The sequence below is a fragment of the Nicotiana sylvestris genome, chromosome 2, assembly GCF_000393655.2.
Source record: "Nicotiana sylvestris chromosome 2, ASM39365v2, whole genome shotgun sequence".
In the NCBI taxonomy this organism is placed as follows: domain Eukaryota; kingdom Viridiplantae; phylum Streptophyta; class Magnoliopsida; order Solanales; family Solanaceae; genus Nicotiana; species Nicotiana sylvestris.
The window spans coordinates 169,746,116-169,767,706 of record NC_091058.1 but is presented as its reverse complement, the minus strand read 5'-3'; the positions used below and the strand labels follow the sequence as shown (position 1 = coordinate 169,767,706).

The window sequence follows — 21,591 nt, the reverse complement described above, 5'->3', positions numbered from 1 at the left end:
TCGGTTTGTTCGGGTTTTTTTTACTCAATACCAAACCAAGTTAAACCAAACCTAGTCGGATTTTTTTAATCGATTTGGTTTGATTTTTCGATTTGGTGCAATTTTCCGGTTCGGTTTGAACACCCCTAGCAGCAAGACACAATTTCACTCCACTAAAACTGGAAACAGACTCCACAAATGTTATACATTACCTCGAAAAAGGATATATAACTTACAATAATATTAATTTTGATTGTAGATGGCTAATGGTCAAAATGGGGCAAGTGGTTCTCAGGCATAGCTGGAAGGGAATGCAATCAAATGGAAAAGAAAGGATCAAGATAGTCTACTATAAATAATCTTTTGTATTATAATATTTTACCTATTTTTGTCGAGTCCATGATGCTGGAGGACAAAAAAGATGTTGTAGTAAGTAATCTATCATTTAATGTTTGTAACAGCCTAGCTGAACTAAGGAATATTGATGCCATGAAGGGCATATGTGGAAGTGTCAACAAGGCTTGTAATAGCACTGCACTACTTTAGTTTTTTATAAATAAAATGCTCATATTCTCAAAAAAAAAAAAAAAAGTGACAAAAGAAAAAGTCAAAAGTCAAAAGTCAAAGCTAGGAAACAGGAAGCTACCGTGAGACGCTCCACATGGAATGACCTGCCAACAAAAGGTTACAACAACACACTCACCAACTTCTCCATATTAGTTCTAGTGACACATCGATCCACCAACTCCTCTGCCAAATTTTCTCATGTATTTAATCATTAAAAACTATTTATAGCTTCTAGCTTTTTACATAATTTTTTAAAGCTTTTAGCCTAGCAAAAAAGAGTGTGTGTGCCGCAAACTTAGAGAGAGGAGCACTGCTTCGAGTACTTCAAAAAATGGCTACCAAGTTGTGGGCTTCAAGGGCTGCTTCATACCTCAGGGTATCAACGTTTCACCGAGCATTTGCTACTGGTAATATATATGGACATAGATTCACGTTTGTATATAACATTTTTATCATGTTTTCTCTTGTTTTGTTGCGGGCTGTATGAATGTGAATCATGAATTTGTTATACAAGATTTTTCTTGATCTGCCATCCTGTTGATTAAAGATCCGATTTTGGAAATGGGTTGTGCTTATTTTGTCTATTTGGATCAATAGAAGTATTATGGACAGTTTTTTTTAAAAAAATGTTTTCTTGATTTTACAGTCTGTCACCTTTGTCATGTGAATATTATCAAGATCGTGTTGAAGGGCAAATGATGTTACTGTTATTTGCTTTATCTATTTGTTGTTAAAAATGTGTTATACTCTATGTGAGATCTGTATATGCTGGATCAATATTTCTTTTTTTGGTAGGATAATGGTGGTGTCCGGGCCAACTTTGGCCACGATATACCTGTTAACTCCGACCAGTACATGTGTCGGATAACTTTGTCCACCAAAGCTTAGGTAAATGGGAAGAAATCACCTAGTGATTTTTGCCTACTCCATTGACCACTAGGCCACACCCTTGATTGTGGGATTAGTTATCATCGAGATTAATAATGAAATGAAACGTTTTTTTACATTTGATGTTCATTACTTTGATGTAGACATGTAGTACTGGAAAATGGCAATGAATATATATGTCAGCATTGACAGTCTTCAAATTTTAGTGGTGGACCTCTGAAATTTTGGACTGGTTTGAAAGGATTGACTAATGGAGAATGATAGTAACTTGTTAGATCAGATTAGTAACTTATAGCAATTCTTCTTCTTTTGTTCAATTTTCGGTGTTTTCAAATCAGATCTTCCCTTTAAATTCTACCAAATCAAAGAGAAGTTCTCAAGCAGTGTCTATTAGTATGCCTAATTGAAGAATCATGGTATATGTTAGTTGTTATTCTTTTCTATAGCTAGGACTTCTCCAAATTTAATTGTTTTTTCTCATATCTTCTATCTAAAAGCTCCAAATACAAATGCCTTTTATCAATGCCGTACCATATGTTTTCATATGAATATATGCAAAGAATATGGAACTCCTTTAACTGAATTTGCTTGGGTGTATTATCTGGGTATAGTTAGCAGGATTTAAGCGTGGTGCTATAAGATTTTCTCCATTGAGTTAATCACTGCCAAAAGATGTATGACTTCATATTCCCTCGTCATGTTTAATTGAGATATCATGCTTGAGCTGGAGGGTACCTTCAATTCATAACCAAGAGTATCCTTCACCCAGGAACCTTGGTGATGGCAAGGCTTCTTGGAAAATGAATTTAATACCTTGGTGATGACAAGGCTTCTTGGAAAATGAATTTAATGGAAATCAGGTACCATAGTCCTTCAGTTAAAAATGAATACAGAAAAAATCGTACCGATTAAAAATTTGAATTATGTTATGCTCTGAGTGGTGATATAGTTTAGTGATCATATTGGATTTCCTTATATCAATTGATTTTGTCGATTTTGTTCACTCGTATGCTAAATTTTTAGATGGAATTCCATGTGATAATTGGTTTCTACCATGACATGTTTGGTCCCTTTGACTTAATGGTATATTCCGGGAGGTGTTTATTCTTGGACCATGTGAAAGTAGAAAAGTATGTAATATAAAACTCAGAAGGGTTGGTAGTGGGTGCAAGAAATAATGTCTCCTCCTGCAAAAGGGGGTGAACTGGCAGACAATGTTTAGTGACCCCATTTGATAAAACCGCTCTCTCTTTTTCTACTGATCAAGAGAACAAAGAGGAAAAAACCTGTTAAAGAAAGGAAAGGGAAAAGCAGAAAAGGGAGGGAATGGAAAAAGGTTAAGTAATATACTAATGTTTGAATATGATCCGTCAGCGTATTGACTGTTTGGTTCAAATTCCTTTGCAGTTGTCAAGGATTTGAAGTATGCAGACTCTCACGAATGGGTCAAAGTTGATGGTAGCTCTGCCACAATAGGCATCACAGATCATGCTCAGGATCATTTGGGTGATGTTGTGTATGTTGAATTACCAGAAGTGGGGGCTTCTGTTACTCAATCTGGCAGTTTTGGTGCTGTTGAAAGTGTTAAGGCCACCAGTGATATCAATTCTCCAGTGTCAGGAAAGGTGGTCGAAGTTAACGAGAAGCTCAATGACACTCCTGGTCTGGTGAGTATCCGAGTTCTCTAGATTATTTTCTTTCATTGAGGTATAGCTTTTAATAGAAAATATAGAGAACTTCTAGTACTTTTTATTTTTATTTTTGTTTTGTATAATGTTGGCTGAATTTTTAAATGGAGAAACATGTTCAACGAGGACCCATATAGCCGAACCCGACTTGTTTGGGACTCGGGCATAATTGTTGTTGATGTTGAAGTATAGCCTTAGAGGTTGAAGTAAAGTGCTGAAACCGGACATTCTTGCAAAATTAGTTATTGAGAATTGAGTGGAGTTTTTGGTGTTTATTCTGTGGCATATGCCAAGCTAGTAAATTGGAAGAATTATTTACACATATCAACAGCTGAGGTATCCGAAACGACTGTCTGAGTCATCAGTCCATATGGATTAATTGTTGATGTTTAGAGATATTCGTCAAACGCTACCTTGCAGAATTTTGGTAAAACTCCAGGATATTTGCATTTCTAAAAATATAAGAGTTGGATCAACTCATAAGGATTATTATCATTGTCAGGAAAAATATCATAAGCTAGTGGTATATCTGAGTTAGCTTGAATCTGTTGTGAAATTGTCGAGCAGATTCTTTAGCAAACAAATAAATTTTACAACTGTCCCATGAGGTTTTGATTTAAACTTATGTTTCTGCCTGATTCACACAGGCCTCAAGTCTCTGGACCAATTGTTACTTGCTAGATTATTCAGGTTCAAGCCCCCACACCATGGTGTCCTTTAAGAAGTGGATGCCAAACGAAGGTGTCCTTTCCTCCCATCTGCCTAAGATTTGTTGGGCAGAGTTACCCAGTACCTGTGCCGGTGGAAGGTAGTAGGTACCTGATGGAATAGTCGATAAGCGCACAAGCTAACCCGGACACCACGTTATCCAAAAAAAAAAATGGGATGTCAGATGAAGGTGTCCTTTTAACTAGAGAGATAGGATATAGATTGTTTTCTTGGATTTTGTTTATCTAAGAACATGTAGCTTTCTTGTTACCAAGAGATGGTAAGTGGTTGAGGCATGAAATGACCGATGGCTTACAAGTACAAGTACCGTGAGGGAAAGGTGAAAAGAACCCTATTTAGGGAGTGCAATAGAGAATCTGATATCCGATGCGAACAATCAGTCGAAGGAGCGGAGCTTAGAGCCTTTACTTTATGTAAAGCGCTTGTCGGTTGGACAGTCTGCCCACTTGGTGGATTAGTTGAGGTGCATGCAAAGTTGGTTCGTTCACTAGTAATATCACAGACAATAGGAAAAGAAAGAAAAAAAGTGTAGCTTCCTTAACCATTTTGGAGCCAACAAAATTGATTGGTGAGACTTAGCTGATTAAATATCACATCTCGAGGCTAATTTCTTATACTCCTTTGGAGTACTAACTGAATAGTTTGCTATCAAGTGCTCTTTCAGTTTTTAACACTTAATAGTATGATGTTGGTTTTCTCGTGTCATCTTTTCATTCTTTTAGTTCTTTTTCATCGTATGTATGACAATCTTCTTACCAAAACTTAGGTTAATGAAAGCCCGTATCAAGATGGATGGATCATAAAGGTGGAGATTAACAATAACGACGAGCTCAAATCCTTGATGGACCATGACCAGTATTCCAAGTTCTGCGAAGAAGAAGACGCAAAACATTGATTGAAGCCTGATGGAGTTGAGAAAGAAACATTTTTCTTGCAGGATTTGTTTTGTGCATTGTGAGGCTAATTCCCAATTCCAGGGAACTGAAAAATTCAACAAGTGATTTCTTAGGTGTTTAGTTCAACATGCTGCATTCTCTTTCTTTTGGCAAATATTTAAAGCTTTGGATATTGAATTTCTTCTAGTTTAACAGAATAATTTGCTTTTTTTTTTCCTTCCGGATTTGCATTTAATTCCCTTTGTTTTCATTTGATATTCATCAACATTGACATTGTTTTACATTAATATGCATGTTCCTTAAAACAAACTAGGCAGAATGTTAATTTTGATCTGTTCAGTTCTCTATAGGGATTTCTTTGTAAAGATTGGAATAAAACTATAGACTAAAGCGTTCGCAATCGCAAAGACTGCAGCAGCGGTATTTCTTTTGGTGGCTAATACAGATAATTATATTAAATTAGGAAAGCAGAGACAAACCCAATTGCCATCAGCAAAATGTGCAATGCTTTAATATATCAAACTAAACAATCTATTATTACTATATTAAAAGCACGAAGGCTCTTAGCGAAATGTCGTTCGCTTTTTTTACCCTTTATAGATAAGAAATATGTCAGCATAACTAATATCAGCATTATTGATACACCCTATTCAATATTATTCTTATGCACCCTATCAAACGATCCCTAAGATTTGATGATATTGTGTAAGGAATTTAAATGTGATTTTTAAGTTCTTTTAAAATTCGTGTTTTGATGGTTTTGAAACAATAATTGTTTCAGAATAACACAATTAAAAAAGCAAATAACCAATTTTTAGAAATTTATTTGAGTTATAAAAACTTTAGAAAAATCAATTTCCATACTAGGAAATTGGGGTACGGAGCATCTTGCAATGGAGGCACGCCTATGAGAAGCTATTCGGGTCGTTTGGTTCTCATATTAATTACTATAAGTTAGTGGGACTATAATGTTCGTTCTCTTCTTTTTTAACTTGATAGTATGCGCTATTATATCTTTCTTATATGCAAGATAGTTCCTAAACTAATTTCTTTTATTGTTGTAATAGGAGGAGACTTGAGGAGAAAGATGTGAATATATTAATTAATGGAGAAGGTGTAATTTGTGGCATCAACCGAAGATTATGGTTGAGAAAATTAGAAGGAATAATATCAACTAATGCTGTGTTTTTAAACAACAAAGTAATGCACTCTTATCGTACATTAAATAATTTTGAGATTCGTTGTCTTAGATGGGAGCCATATAATTTATTTTCTTCATTACATAAAGACCAAACATATGCTTACCTACGTCCTTCGGCTACATATCCTGCACAAATGATTAGGTAAAATAATTTTACTAACAATCTACTTGATTATTCTTTTATTAAATAATCAAATAGTAAATTTTTTATTCGGACAATGTCAATCAAACCATGCTCATTGATTATTTCAGAACGTGTTTAGTAGACGACAAAGCACATATACCTATACAAAGCATTCACGTAGTATTATGTTTGGAATCCTCAACCGACAATATAAAATAGAAAAAAAATTCGTAATTAGTTGAATCGCTACATTTTACATTTTCCCGCATCGTTTGCATGAAAATAATTTTTTTTTGTACATAATATTTTTAAAAAGATTTAATTTGGAATTATTTCATAAATAATTGACTTAAGAATCTTGGGCAAAGCACGAACGTAGAAACTAGTTATTATAAAAGCACGAATATTGAAATGCTAAATATTGATTGACCAAAATATCCCCGAAATATTTACTGACTTTTATACCCTTTGAAAGCTAAATTATTCCTACAAAAAATAATTTTATGTTAGATAGAATTGTAATTCTAACTTTGTGTGATACAAATTTTTTGGACCTCTAATCATACTCAATTTCCAACTTTTAGTCGTTTGAGCTATTGTTGAAATTCTAAAGCCAGAGTTGAGAAGGAGAAGAAAAATTATATATATTCTCCGGCAGTGAGAATTTTCATTAAGGGGTATCAAAATATATAAAAGTAAATATCCCACAAAATTAAGGGGAGCCAATACATAATATATATAAATATAATTTTTTTTACCTACTTATACAATGTATTTTTCCTGCGACACCCCTTCCTATAAGGTGACTCCACCACTGTTCCCCGGTAGATAGCCTCTTTATATCGTTCCCATTACTAAGAATAGGAAATTTATTTTTTTATGGCGCTTTCCTTTTGCATCAACTAAGATAGTGCAATTGTTTGTTACTATGATTCAGTCATCTGTCTTCGTCTCCTGCATTGAAGCTCCATGTATTTTTATACCACGAAAAATTTAATAGGTTTGGAGAACTTTCGTGAATATAATTGGTGAAATAAAATTAAGAGTCAAAATAGCCTTTGGAACTTTCATGGAAGCAAAGTACTTCGGAGGAAGCTAAACTCCTTTAAATCTAAGAATACGAAACAATGAAAATTAAAACCTAAGAATAAGAGACAATGAAAATTAAAATCACATGCAATCTAACTTCCACCGATGAAATTAAAATAACAGCTTCCAGGATGAAAGTCATCCTCGTATCTGTACCATAGGATATCATTGTTATTTAAAACATAAGGAAACCCGACGTCAGACTTCTGTACAAGTAAATCAAATGACAATAATATGGAACGACAAAAGCCAACCTTAGAATTCTGTACAAGTAAATTAAATGACAAGCCTACAAATTAAGGGTAAAAATGTAAATATATAAATTCTTAATGGGGTAGCGGTTTATCCGATAAGAAAATTGAGTAATCCGTTTCGAAATTGATAAACCGTTAATTATAAAATTTCAATCCATTCACCAACCATTACTCTAAAAATCCGATACCAATAAGCCAATAAACCAATTTTACAGTTTAATTAACGGTTATGATTTGGTTTTGAACAAACCTACTTGGATTTCTTATGGCAATCAAAGATACTCGAAAATTGGTAGTATTGGAAAAAGCATGAATATAATATTGCTAGACCAAACTAGCCTTAAAATATTAAATACAACTCAAAAGGAAAGGACATAATTGGAATAGTACATGTTAGGACGAAACCTTCTTAAACCCAAAAAACTAAAAGAGTATTTTGGATTTTTTTGAATATTTCGAATTTCAAATTCATTAAAAAAACTGCACGATAGGTTGAAAAAAATAAATAATATTCTGCATGTTTATGTTCGAAAGTATCCAAAAAAGAAAAGGTATCCGTCAGATTTCCCAATAGAAATTAGAACTTTAAATTAGAAAAGGATTTGGCTACCCTTCACAAGTCAATGTTGATTCCCATCAAAGTTAAATATTGCAAGGAGCTGGGTTTTCTAAAATTTGCTTGAAACAAGAACATATATATCTGGTAATATGTATAAACTTTGACATATATTACCAGCAAATCTTCAAATTTAATAAATTAGATTATTGGCATTAGAATATGGATATGACTTCATAAACGTAAAGAAATTTTGTGCCTACATTCATCTGGCAAGTTGAACCTTAAAAGAAGTTCTACATATGTATCACATTGAAAATATATGATATATTTTCTCTTCTTTTTTTCTAAGTATATTAGCCAAGCAGAAGGTGTATTAGAAGAGTATAAGGTTTAAAAAAAGTTCCTCATAGATTGATAACATCTGAGATGAAATGAATTTATCAACACTCAATTGTCACTATTTCGGTCATTCAAAAATTCTCGATCATTTGAATCTCTTTTCGCCACAGGGATTTTAAAGTATGTGTCTTTCTTTAGTGAACTTCTCTAAGGTATATACCGTTTACATTCTAAATTTAAATATAAGTATACTACTACCAAGATCGATAATTTTCTTACATTTTATCATAATATCATGCAAAAGTTGCATTGTTTATTCATTTGCTATTCTATAACTCAAAACAATTTTTTTTATAATGTATGAGTTTATAAATTTAATTTATCGTTCTTGCATACAAAAAAAGAATAAGGATATACTTGCAAAACAGGTGCATAAAAACTAATTTAATTAAAAAGGGCAATAGTTATGTGGTAATTATTTTCTTTACAAGCAATCAAATATTATAATATCTATAAAAAATTTATATTACAATTAATTATTTCAATACCATTGCAAGAGTGAAGAGCAAGTAAAAGGTAAAGAAATTAATAGAAATGCAATCTTTAAAGCAATTTATTATCAACCATAGTTTTCATCACTTTAACCTTCTCTCTACATCTATATATAAATATAAAAGTGGGAATTGGCAAGATAATGTGGCAGTCCGCTAAAGCCAACATTCTTATTTATCTTTTTTCTTGTTTTTTTGGACTTTCATCCTAATTTTAGTACAATTTTCATTATTAAAATACTTTTCCTACATAATTACTGTTATGAGTTTAAATAACGGAAGAGGAGGAAATTTTGGAATTGAATTACATCTTTCATTATATACATTAATTATGAATATTAAATAAGGAAGAGGAAGGGATTCAATTTAATTGGACAAATAAGGAGCTTTAATGACTTAAAGAAGAAAATGTGTAAAATAAAGCTGATGAGTAAGTATTAGCATTCTAATGAGAAACGGTTTCTGCCCACTCTTCTTATTTTTCTTCACAAATCCAATGAAAGCTCTTCATTTCATTTTCCAATCGTTATTAGAAGTAATTGTCACACCTCCTTTTTCCGCCCCCGCGAGGGTACAAGGAGTTTTTTTCAATTAAAGGACAATCGAAACGGGATTTGTTTATTTATTTCAGAGTCGCCACTTGGGAGATTTAGGGTGTCCCAAGTCACCAATTTTAATCCCGAATCGAGGAAAAGAATGACTCCATATTACAGTCTGCGTACCAGAAATCCGGATAAGGAATTCTGTTAACCCGGGAGAAGGTGTTAGGCATTCCCGAGTTCCGTGGTTCTAGCACGGTCGCTCAACTGTTATATTCGGCTTGATTATCTGATTTTATACAAATATGAACTTATGTGCAAATTTTATCTTTTTACCGCTTTCATAATTGTTATTATTATTTTCTACAAGGAATTGCAACGTTGTGAAAATATATCCCGAACCGCGTTACAATCAATGTACCCGTGGTCGTCGACACATTTTGACTCTATTGAGATTTGGATTTGGGTCACATCAATGTGCACCCGTGTTTAAGAAGGTTAAATTATTAAAGGTGCGCCTAAAGCAACTAGCGTATTGTTATTTTGGGAAGGCCGTAAAATTCGCTAAACGGCCTGTCCCGAATTCTAAGTATTTTAATATATACATTTAGAGGGCCCCGCAGCTTGTGCATTTTTGTTTGTCGAGGCTCGTCTCATTTTTATTTAAAAGGATAAACCTACAGTGACTATATTTTCCTATTAAGTTCGTCTCTAAAATAAAAGAAAATCTCTTAATTAATTACATGCTAAAAACGTAACTTATTAATTATTAGTTTACGGCTAATGCGAATGGAAAATTGCGACCGAGTTTGTACAAAGAAAAACTGCTTTCATTCTATATTCTATTATTCAATAATACTAAAACGTGAGATTGACACACCATAATATCAAGACAGATTAACTAGCATTTGGTTAATTTAACTGACGTTATTAGATGAAGAAATTATACATATGTAACCCCATTACTCATTTATAAATCGACTACATCTTTATACAGAGAAAAGAAAATTATATTCAAACACAAATCTAAACAGGAGGGATTCAACAGGAACAAAGCCTGATTAATATTTCATTTCGCTTCAAGCCGAGAGTGTACAAATGTGTACCTGGAAATGGCAATACAAGAAGAAAAAAAGTAGGAGTCAGCAGCAATAATACCACAGCAACAGCAGGTTCAGCAACACCGCAAACCAGTAACAACCAGTAGAATAACCCAGTAACGGATTGAAAAATCAGCAATACCAAAGTGCAATCGCAGTCAAAGCAGAAGAGAGACGGATACAAGATGCAGTAGTTTACTGATTTTTGAATAACACTCGAGAAAAGACAAACAGAATTTATTCAAGTAGAAGTTCAAGTTGTCTTTCTCTCTTTCAGTCTAAAAGCTCTCTCAAGTGTAAAAGTCTGCCAGCGCTCACGTGTAAAAATCTTTCTTTTAATGTTCAAGTCCTAAAACTCTCTCTCAAATCTTGGTCCTCCCCCCTTTTAATGTGTCAAATGACCCTATATATATAGCAAGAAAAGTCTTGAATCCCCAACCCGAAATTATTCCCCCAAGGCATGCTTTGTCCCCACTATTTAATGTTTTCTTTATTTTAAACCTTGTCCCCCATGACTACATTAAATAAATACAATATTCCCAACCCATTATAATTTGTCCCCCATGCCTAACATAAACAAATACAATATTCCTCCCCATTACATTTTGTCTTGTCCCCCATTATGTTAAACAATTATATCAAACACCACCCCATTATATTTTGTTCCCCATGCTTAACATAAAGAATTACAATAATGCTCAATTCCCAAATTACCCCTCCGACCTTATTGCAATTACCATTTTACCCCTGAATGTACTGCAATTTACCAAACTACCCTCATCAGCTCTAAACAATCAATTAATCATAACTTAACCAAAATATAGCCAAGATGACCAATTTCTCAACAATCTTCAACAACAAATCACATGAACACGATGAACAACACAACTCAAAATTAATGGAAGTAAATTAACCATATCGGGAACCAATCCTGGTTAACTTAGACCAAAAAATGAATGAACAAAGAGACAACAATACAAACAACAACATACATGATTCAAACTAAATCAACAAATCAAAAACATAAACTCACATTAAATCACTGGATTAAAAATGAACTTTCAAACAAAGAATGCATTAAATCCATTTTTAAACAACAAACATGACGGATTAAATGATTCAAACAACATTACTAATTTCTGGAAAATACATAACAACACATGAAACAAATTGAAGAAATAATTAATTAAATTTCAATTTGAATCCAACAAACTAACAAATTTTTACCTAAACAATAAACAAGAACGATAAAACAAAACATGAAACAAACTGAAAAATTCACCAAATAATGAACAAAACATCATTTGCCGATTTTAGATTCGAGAATATCAAAACGAAATACGGACAAAATAAAACTCAAAATCAACCAACCGGAAATGAAACGACGAACAACGACGGACCTTCAAGACGAACTTTGGATGAAAATAAATCTGCCCGAAAACCTTGAAACCAACCTAACTCGAATTTGCCCGGCAAATATCTTGGCGAGCAGGAACGAGGTTAGTTTCGATTCAAATGCCTGACGAAGCAGCAGCAAACACCACAAAAGCTATGGGGTTCGGGTTAGAGTGGAGTTTGGAGATGAAAACGATGATGGTTTGGGAAGGTTTTCCGGCGGGTTCGACGTTATCGTGAACGGGAAGAGGCAGAAGAAGCTGGTCGACGATGGCAAAGCTTAGAGACGACGGCGCAACAGCAGTAACGCTGCTGGAGCAGGCTGAAGAAGATGAAGCAGTAGCAGTAGCGTGATGGGTCTGTTTGGCTCGAACTGGATGACGAGCTGCTGTTCGTCGAAGGAAGAAAAGCAGTGTCAGCTGCCATGGTAGAAGGAGAAGCAGCGGCGACGATGTACTGGGGAACGAACTGGAAGACGACGAGGATGCAGCAGTGGCGACCATGGATGTCTAGCTCGAGCTTGAAGGTGGTTGTGTGGTTTTAATGAAGGACGGGGGGCGTTTGGACGCGAGGGTGGTTGTGTCGTTTGGTCGAGCCGGGGTCGTGAGGGTGATGTGCGTGTGTGTGTGTCGAGGGGCTAGGCAGGGTGGCCATGGATGATGTTTGAAGAAGCTGCAAGGGGCAGCCATGGGGGGTTTGGAAGGTTTGGAGAAGAAGAAACCAAAGTGGGGGGGGGGGGCGGATCATTTTTAGTTTTTTTAGGGTTTTTGTGTTTTTTTTTGGTTTTGTTTCGTGTTGGACAAAAATGAAGAAGGGGTGTTGGGTATTTGGGTTAACGGAGCGGACCTGGTCGACTCGGTTTGAAGTGGACCGGGTCATGGGGAAGGTTGGGCAATTATTTGGGCCTGGGGTTTAAATTTGAAGAAATGGCCCAATCCGATTTTTCTTTGTATTTTTGCTCTCTTTTCTTCTTTTATTTTTCTTAAACTAAATTATAAAAATATTTAAATTATTATTAAGGACTAAATTAAGTTATAAAAGCGCAAATTAACTACCAATAACAATTAACGCACAATTAAGTAATAATTAAGCATAAAATTTTTCATTTGGACATTAAATGCTAAAAATGCAAAAAAGATGCTTATTTTTGTAATTTTCATTTTTTGTAAAACAAATTTAATTACTAACAATTGTAGAATTAAATCCTATATGCAAAATGCGACATATTTTTGTATTTTTTATTAATTTAACAAATAAACATGCACAGACAAATACAAATAATTATCCAAAAATATCACAAAATCTCACAAAATTGCACACCAAGGAAAATCATTTTATTTTGAATTTTTGGGAGTAATTCTCATATAGGGTAAAAATCACGTGCTTACAGCTGCCCCTCTTTGCCCGAAGACACGAAGGGTTTTCGTGCAAAGATAAAGCGAGCGATTTTTGCCCATCCGAGTACTCCGTGTGAAGCATTTTTTGAAAAAGATTTAACCGAACCTTTGCTTCAATGGTTTCCTACATATCCCTGGCTAAAGGGGAATCAGGTTAATGTAGTTCGGGAAGTTTTGGTAGCTGGGACTACTGTGGGACTGCAATGTTACTGCTGTTGCATGCTGTTATCACTGCTTACCGATCTCCTTGTTACATCGTGCTTAAAAGAAAACAAGAAGCTAGGCTAGACTGAAATTTGTTCTTGTTGCCTTGCTTTCTTGTCGGCTTGTGTTTCCTCCGGTGCTTTTCTTCCTTGAATTTGGGAATGATACTGGCCCTTTGCTTTTCTGAATACCAGTTTTCATCACTTTGCTCGGTCCGCTGGGGACATGGCTTTCTTCGTTAAGCTTTTCGGCGGTTCCTCTGGGGTTACGGCTCTCTTCATCAGATTTGTTATGCTGGGAATAATTTAATGTTCACAAGTCGCTTCTTTCAAAACGCGTCTTTTCTTCCTTTTGACTCATGCGCCTGAATTTGTGCTGGGACCTCTCGTTGCAACCTTTTGCTTCCCGGTGCTGGGGATTCCTATTGTTTCCTGCTGGGGATTCCTGTTGTAACCTTCTACCTTCCGGTGGGGTTACTGATTTCAAAATCTGCAGTATAAGACTAAAAAGTATTCCTCTTGTTATGTAGGTGAGTGCCTGACATGAAATTTAAAGACTGAAAAGTATTCCTCTCGTTATGTAGGTGGGCGCCTGATATGAAATTTAAAGACTGAAATGTATTCCTCTAGTTATGTAGGTGGGCTCCTGACATGAAATTTAAAGACTGAAATGTATTCCTCTCGTTATATAGGTAGGCGCCTGACAAGAAATTTAAAGACTGAAAAGTATTCCTCTCGTTATGTAGGTGGGCGCCTGAAATGAAATTTAAAGACTGAAATGTATTCCTCTCGTTATGTAGGTGGGAGCCTGACATGAAATTTAAAGACTGAAATGTATTCCTCTCGTTATGTAGGTGGGCGCCTGATATGAAATTTAAAGACTGAAATGTATTCCTCTCGTTATGTAGGTGGGCGCCTGACATGAAATTTAAAGACTGAAAAGTATTCCTCTCGTTATGTAGGTGGGCGCCTGACATGAAATTTAAAGACTGAAATGTATTCCTCTCGTTATGTAGGTGGGCGCCTGACATGAAATTTAAAGACTGAAATGTATTCCTCTCGTTATGTAGGTGGGCGCCTGACATGAAATTTAAAGACTGAAATGTATTCCTCTCGTTATGCAGGTGGGCGCCTGACATGAAATTTAAAGACTGAAATGTATTCCTCTCGTTATGCAGGTGGGCGCCTGACATGAAATTTAAAGACTGAAAAGTATTCCTCTCGTTATGTAGGTGGGCGCCTGACATGAAATTTAAAGACTGAAATGTATTCCTCTCGTTATGTAGGTGGGCGCCTGACATGAAATTTAAAGACTGAAATGTATTCCTCTCGTTATGTAGGTGGGCGCCTGACATGAAATTTAAAGACTGAAAATATTCTTCTCATTATTACAGGTGGGCGCCTATTTAAACTAAGACATGAAAATTATTCCTCTCATTATTACAGGTGGGCGCCTATTTAAACTAAGACATGAAAATTATTCCTCTCATTATTACAGGTGGGCGCCTATTTAAACTAAGACTGAAAATATTCCTCTCATTATTACATGTGGGCATCTATTTAAACTAAGACATGAAAATTATTCCTCTCATTATTACAGGTGGGCGCCTATTTAAACTAAGACATGAAAATTATTCCTCTCATTATTATAGGTGGGCGCCTATTTAAGCTAAGACTGAAAAGTATTCCTCTGTTATATGGGCGGACTCCCAACTTCAACGCTTGAAATGTAAGGACTGAATGTATGCCTCTGTTATATGGGCGGACTCCCAACTTCAACACTGGAAATATAAAGACTGAATGTATGCCTCTGTTATATGGGCGGGCTCCCAACTTCAACACTGGAAATATAAAGACTGAATGTATTCCTCTCGTTATACAGGTGGACGCCTGGCTTCAACAACAACTTAGGAGGAAATGCGTCTCCTATTGGTAAAACTAGACTTAGGAAGTGCGTCTCCTATTGGTAAAGACGTAGAATGTATTCCCTTGTTATACAGGTGGGCGCCTAATGGTAAAGACACAAAATGTATTCCCTTGTTATACAGGTGGGCGCCTAAAATATGAAATGAACAGACGAAAAAGTATTCCTCTCGTTATTCAGGTGGGCGCATGTCTTCAGCTTTGAAGATAAAATCCTATCCGAGGGCGGATGAACCCGACGTATCCTATTTGGGGGCGGATGAACCCGACATATCCTATTCGAGGGCGGATGAACCCAAAATATCCTATTCGAGGGTGGATGAACCCAAAATATCCTATTCGAGGGCGGATGAACCCAAAATATCCTATTCGAGGGCGAATGAACCCAAAATATCCTATTCGAGGGAGGATGAACCCAAAATATCCTATTCGAGGGCGGATGAACCCAAAATATCCTATTCGAGGGCGGATGAACCCAAAAAAACTTGAAAATGTCTTATCTCGAAAACTTGATGGGGATTATTTTGTTGGGGATGAATCTTCCCTTTATCCCTTCCCCACTCTGGGTTGTCCGGCCCTCTTGAAACTTGGTCGAAACTCTGTCGAGGATGCTTCTACACCTCGATGATCCGCCGGGGGATAACATTGTCGAGGATAACTCTGCTGAGTAAATATGTTATCTTACTCCTTCGAGAACTACTTCCTTTTGAGTAGGATGTTTCATTCCTCTGCAAACTATTTCCCTTTTTTTTTCTTTTTTTTTATTCGGCTTCTTCCTTCGAATATTACCTCCCTTGAGGCACGTTTTTCCTTTCCCCGAAAGGAACCGCTGAGGATACCGATTTCCACCAAACTTGCGTTGGACTCCTCGAAACTGCTAGGGATAACACTGTTGGGGAATTATTTACTTGCCTGTTGGGGGGTAAAATGTTATCAGCTGGGGATAACGCTGTCGAGGATAACACTGCTGGGGGATTCTGATTCCTTCAGAACTGGTGCTTCACTCTTCGGAAGGTTGTTGGGAATGATGCTGGCCTCTCACTTTTCTGAGCTCAAGTTTCATCCCTTTGCTAGGGAACAACTTCCTCCATTGAAACTTATTATGTTGGGGTCAACACTAGTTCTAAGACCACTTCCCTTGAGACTGGTGTTATCTTTATTTTTCCCTGAACGGGTGCCTGACTTCCAGAAAAGTTTCTAAATGGAAGGAAAATTTTCTGCCCCAGTTTGACAGTCTCCCTTATGGCATGCATTTCTGTCGTCAATGCTATTTCCTTTACCTGTTTCAAATCAAACAAAATTTATTAGTTTAAAACATGGTGGTTGGCTGTGATACTCCTACTGGGATGGTTTTCCCTTTCTCCTTCCTTGCTCTGCGTTCCACGACTTGTTGGGGATGATATTATTTGCTGGGGATAATCCCTTTCTGCTGGGGATATCCCTCTTCTTTTGTGGCATAGCTCGGAAACTGGCATTTCCCCCGACTTTTAGTCTAGTATGAATTTCCCAAATCATGCCCACTGCTCTTCTTGCTTCGTTCTCGGGCCTTGGCCTTGAGGTTTATAACCTTTGATTTCGGCAAGGGTATCCCTCTTGACACTTGTCAATCCTTTTGTCAACTCCCTTTTGCATGAGGATATCTTTCTTGACACTGGCCTCGCGCTTGTTCCTTGCTGACTATACCACTTGGATGTACTATCCAGATCTCATCTTGCATAATTGTAAAGCTGATGGCATATTTTGAGGTCAATTCACACTTGTTCTGACCAAACAGACTTTATTGGGGAATTTTTCTATGAAAGGAAAAAGATAAAAGGGAACAGGATAAAAAGACAAAGGAAAAAAGATGATTCTTTAACAAAAGAAACTATAAATAAAAACCTATCAAACGCAGACACCGACTCTAATGGTCATGACATGCACATGTGGCCTATCCTCTACCGTCAATCATCTTTCAAGATCTTCAACTGGCGATTCCCCATCTGATTCTCAATCTTATTCGACTTGTAGTGCCCAAAGGGTTTTCACTATCAAGTCTCTCTCATTTTGGTTTCTCTCTCATCTTTCGTCGCCTTATGGTGCCTGTGAAGGTTTTCACCGATAAGACTCTCTCATTTGTATCACTTTTCAGCTGGGGATTTGGAGTGTTGCCGGTATGACTCTTTTTGCTGGGGACTAGAGTCCTTTCTGCTGTGGAACAGAATGTTATGTTTGCCGGTAAGACTCTCATATGTCTGACTTGGCATCTTTTGAAGACTGATCAGAAGGTCTTTCTTTGGACCGTAATGTGAGTTTTTGGATAGGGCTAGAAAGAAAGGGTATTAAAGGCTCAAAACGCATCGATTTTGGGTTATTAATTACAACCTTCGGAACTAGATTTATTTACAACAAGCGCAACCTTTGCCCCAGCTTCTTGCTTGGATATCTTGATTGATTGATTTTTTTTTCATTTTTCAAAACTATGACCGAGCCGTGAAGCGCCTACGTATCCTCTTTGAGGAATCAGGTCAAACGTAGTTCCCAATTCCTTTATTTGTTTTTTTTTGTTATCATTTTTCTTTTCTTTTCTTTTCTTCTTTTTTTTTTCTCTTTTTTTTTTTCGTTTTGTTGTTTTCTTTCTTTCTTTCTTTTTTCGTTGATTCCGAACGAGGGGTATGAAAGAAAATAAATAAGGCTCGAAAGGGGTAATGAAGGATAAAGTGTTTAGGTAGCAGAACAAAATGCCTTCGTCATTCCAGTCTTCAAAACATGCCAAGTGCAAACAACACAATTGAACATAGATTTATAGTCTCTTCCGATGGTGCTGGACTTGACAATTATGTTAAACATTTTATTTTTTCTTTTGTCATTTCTAAAGCACCGTTGGGCGACACTCTCATTATCATGAACGACCCTCATGCCAATTTGGCGAATCTTGCTTTTAACGGTTTTCTTTGTGTTTAACTTGCCCTAGTTCCACATGACTCGAGCTCCGAATATTCTCAAACCGTCCTTATTTTCGGGGTTTTATGATTAACTTTTAAGATTAGGCCCAAACTGTGTGCGCATGTCATGTCGCTAGAATGGGCGCTGAACAAAATGACTAAAGGACTAAACAAAAAGATGACTGGAAATAATAAAAGACCGGATTTTGCATTAGACTACCGTTGAAATGGTTTGAATAACAAAACAAACAAAACAAACCAGAATAAAATCCTAAAACAAACTGGACAAAATTTATACAAACGCTATGACAAAACGGAAAGTTAAGACAGTCTGACACAAGACAATATCCGAATTATAACCCTAATAGTCCGAACAACAGAAATGACCACAAAATAAGCCACCACAAGCTTCTCTCTTGCTGACCAAGGAACGAAGCGTCCTCCCACTTCATCAAAAACTGGCATCTTAGCCACTGAGCTTTGCATCAATACTGCCAAGACCATTGCCAGCTTCAACATCATCAACCTCCGTCAACAAGTTCTCGATAGGGTTAGAGTGCTCCATGTCACTGTTATTAATCACAATCCGCCCTTCTTGGATCATTTTCTCTACTTCCCTTTTCAAAGTACGACAACTCTCAATGTTGTGCCCTATGACATTGGAGTGGTATACGCATCGCGCTGCAGGATCAAAGTTCCTTGCAAGTGGATCTGGAGTACATGCGGGGAGTGGCTCAATCAAGCCAGCATGCCTTAGCCTTCCAAACAGACTGGCATAAGATACTCCGATAGGGGTGAGAGCCTTTCCTCGTTTCAACAACCTCTTCATTCTTGCATGTTGACAGGGTCGGAAACCTGATCCAGATGGCTTTTGGTAGGCTTGTGTGGGTGGGTAGGCATTTTGTGGAGCCGGGTACCTGGAAAGTGGAGTATGGCTTTTAAGGTCACGGGGAGAGAAGTGGTGTTGGGGAGCGGAGAAGCATTGAGGAGTGATGGAGCTATTCGGGTAGCGGGGAAAGCCGCCATAAGTGGGTTGGGATGGAGAGTATGGGGGATCTTCCGTTATGGTGTTGGGTGCTTGGGTAATGACAGAGTTCAAGAGGCTTGGCGGTGGAGGGGGTGGTGCTTTTCCAGTTATCCATGCATGATACATGTCTGCCACATGTTGTCTCAGCATTTTCACTTCTTCTATCAACCCGTTGTTCCGTTAGACCAATTGTTGTCGGTCATCAATACCGACCCACTCGGTTCTGCGGTTCTGAGCCATTGTCCTTTGACTTTGCTTTGCAGGGAGGAGTTACCACAACCAACCACTTTTCTATATATGAACACAGCAAAGGGAAGGCATTACGTTAGTGTTAGGGCATTTGACAGATAATCATATATCCGAGATGGAATGCACCTAAGCAGTTAGACCGTTCTATCAGAGATGCGATGCACTCACGCTTTCCTTTATTTTATTTTATTTTATTTTTATTATCAGTGGTGGTCGAATCTTATGGGGATTGCCTACGTATCATGACCCCGCATGAATCAGACCGAGCGTAGTTCGTGCAATAAAAGATAAACAATAATAAATATTTTTTCAATTTTCATATTAGAACAAACTGGGTTTCAAAGGTTTGAAGATGACCTACAAACTCGAAAATCAAACAACCCACGTATTCTAATCAAAAGATTTGCAAACTTCAAAAACAAATGGCCAACTTACTTCCTCCGTTTGCTAATTTTAACCAAATGGTTGTTTTTGCAAATGTGACCCCTTCCAACTTTCACATGAATTTTGAGGCCGATGAGGCTTATTTTATGACACTTTACAAACCTGTCCGTTCTTTTACGAAAATAACCTTTCGACAATTGAAAGATACTCTAAGGCTATTTCGGCAAGAACGGTTTAAGACGCGGCCGAATCTGGCTCGGCTTATCATGACAAACTTCAAACGGTATTCACCTGACCGCTGACTCTTTGTTTTTTTTTCTTCTTTTCAAATTACAAAAAAACCTGGTGTTGCAAACACGGCCCTTCAGTGCCTCGGGGACGAAGATTTTTAAGGCTGTGCGGGTCAACTGGACCAAATCTAAAATAATGACCCAAAAAGTGGCTGTTTATGCAAAGTCAGCCTTCCGGCGTCCCTTTCGGGAACATTCGGCAATTTATGACAAAATAGCATCACCTGACTTATTTATGACTCTTTTTATCGTTTTCAAATTAAAAAACTCAATATTGCAAACACGGCCTTTCAATGTCTCGGGGACGAAGATTTTTAAGGCTGTGTGGGTCAACTGGACCAAATCTTAAAAAATAACCCAAAGGTAGCTGTTTATGCAAAGTCAGCCTTCCGGCATCACTTTCGGGAACATTCGACTATTTATGACAAAACAACATCACTTGACTCATTTATGACTCTTTTTATAGTTTTTCGAATTAGAAAAGTCAATATTGCAAACACGGCCTTTCAACGTCTCGGGGACGAGGATTTTTAAGGCTGTGTGGGTCAACTGGACCAACTCTTAAAAATGACCCGAAGGTGGCTGTTCATGCAAAGTCAGCCTTCCGGCGTCCCTTTCGGGAACATTCGGCTATGTCTTGATAAAACGTCACCCGACTTCTTTATGACAAAAATTAAAATTTGACATATTTTTTTTATTATTATTTGTTTTGGCTTTCTTAGCAAAAGGTGGGGTTGGACTCGATGAGGGTTGCCTACGTATCTCACATCCGGTGAGAATCAAACCCGCGTAGTTCGGGTAGATCATGAATAAGTAAATGAACTAACTCTTTTTTTTTTAATTTTATTTTATTTTTGCAGGAAAGACTTATAAAGAAGAAAAGGAGCATTTTTGCAAAGAAGGATTTCTGAGAAAATGTTTTTTTTTTTGGAATTTTACCTTCAATGAAAGAAATGCTTCTAAAAGTATTTTTTTTTTGAATTTTGAATTTTGTTTTCAATTTTGAAAGAAGAAGGAAAATATTTTCGTTTTTTTTTAATAATTAAAAAGACTTTCTAAAGAAGTCAATAATGAAAAATATTTTTGGATTTTTGTTTTGAAAATTGGGAGTCTAAAAAAACTTTTCTAGACTTTTTGGCAAGACAAATATTTTTGCAACAAATAAAGATATATATACATTTTTGGAAATAAAGAAAAACTTTTGGATTTATATATATATATATATATATATTTGCAACAAATAATAAAACCGCTTTCAAAACAAACTATTTTTAAATAACAAACTATTTTATTTAT

General features: G+C 36.5%; 1 protein-coding gene across 1 annotated transcript; it reads left to right on the top strand.

The window, feature by feature from the left end:
- The first annotated feature begins 722 nt into the window (after positions 1–722).
- On the top strand, positions 723–4,963 carry LOC104213585 (glycine cleavage system H protein 2, mitochondrial-like). Its single transcript, XM_009763116.2, has 3 exons — positions 723–953; positions 2,842–3,101; positions 4,618–4,963. Exons 1-3 carry the CDS (start codon positions 878–880, stop codon positions 4,744–4,746), a joined length of 465 nt encoding a protein of 154 aa, XP_009761418.1. The 5' UTR covers positions 723–877; the 3' UTR covers positions 4,747–4,963.
- Positions 4,964–21,591: the final 16,628 nt, after the last annotated feature.

Excerpts from the sequence above, each read along its gene's own strand:
- LOC104213585 (XM_009763116.2), top strand. The coding sequence starts at position 878 with ATGGCTACCAAGTTGTGGGCTTCAAGGGCTGCTTCATACCTCAGGGTA. Across the intron at positions 954-2,841 it reads TCACCGAGCATTTGCTACTG|TTGTCAAGGATTTGAAGTAT; the intron begins GTAATATATATG and ends ATTCCTTTGCAG. Across the intron at positions 3,102-4,617 it reads TCAATGACACTCCTGGTCTG|GTTAATGAAAGCCCGTATCA; the intron begins GTGAGTATCCGA and ends ACCAAAACTTAG.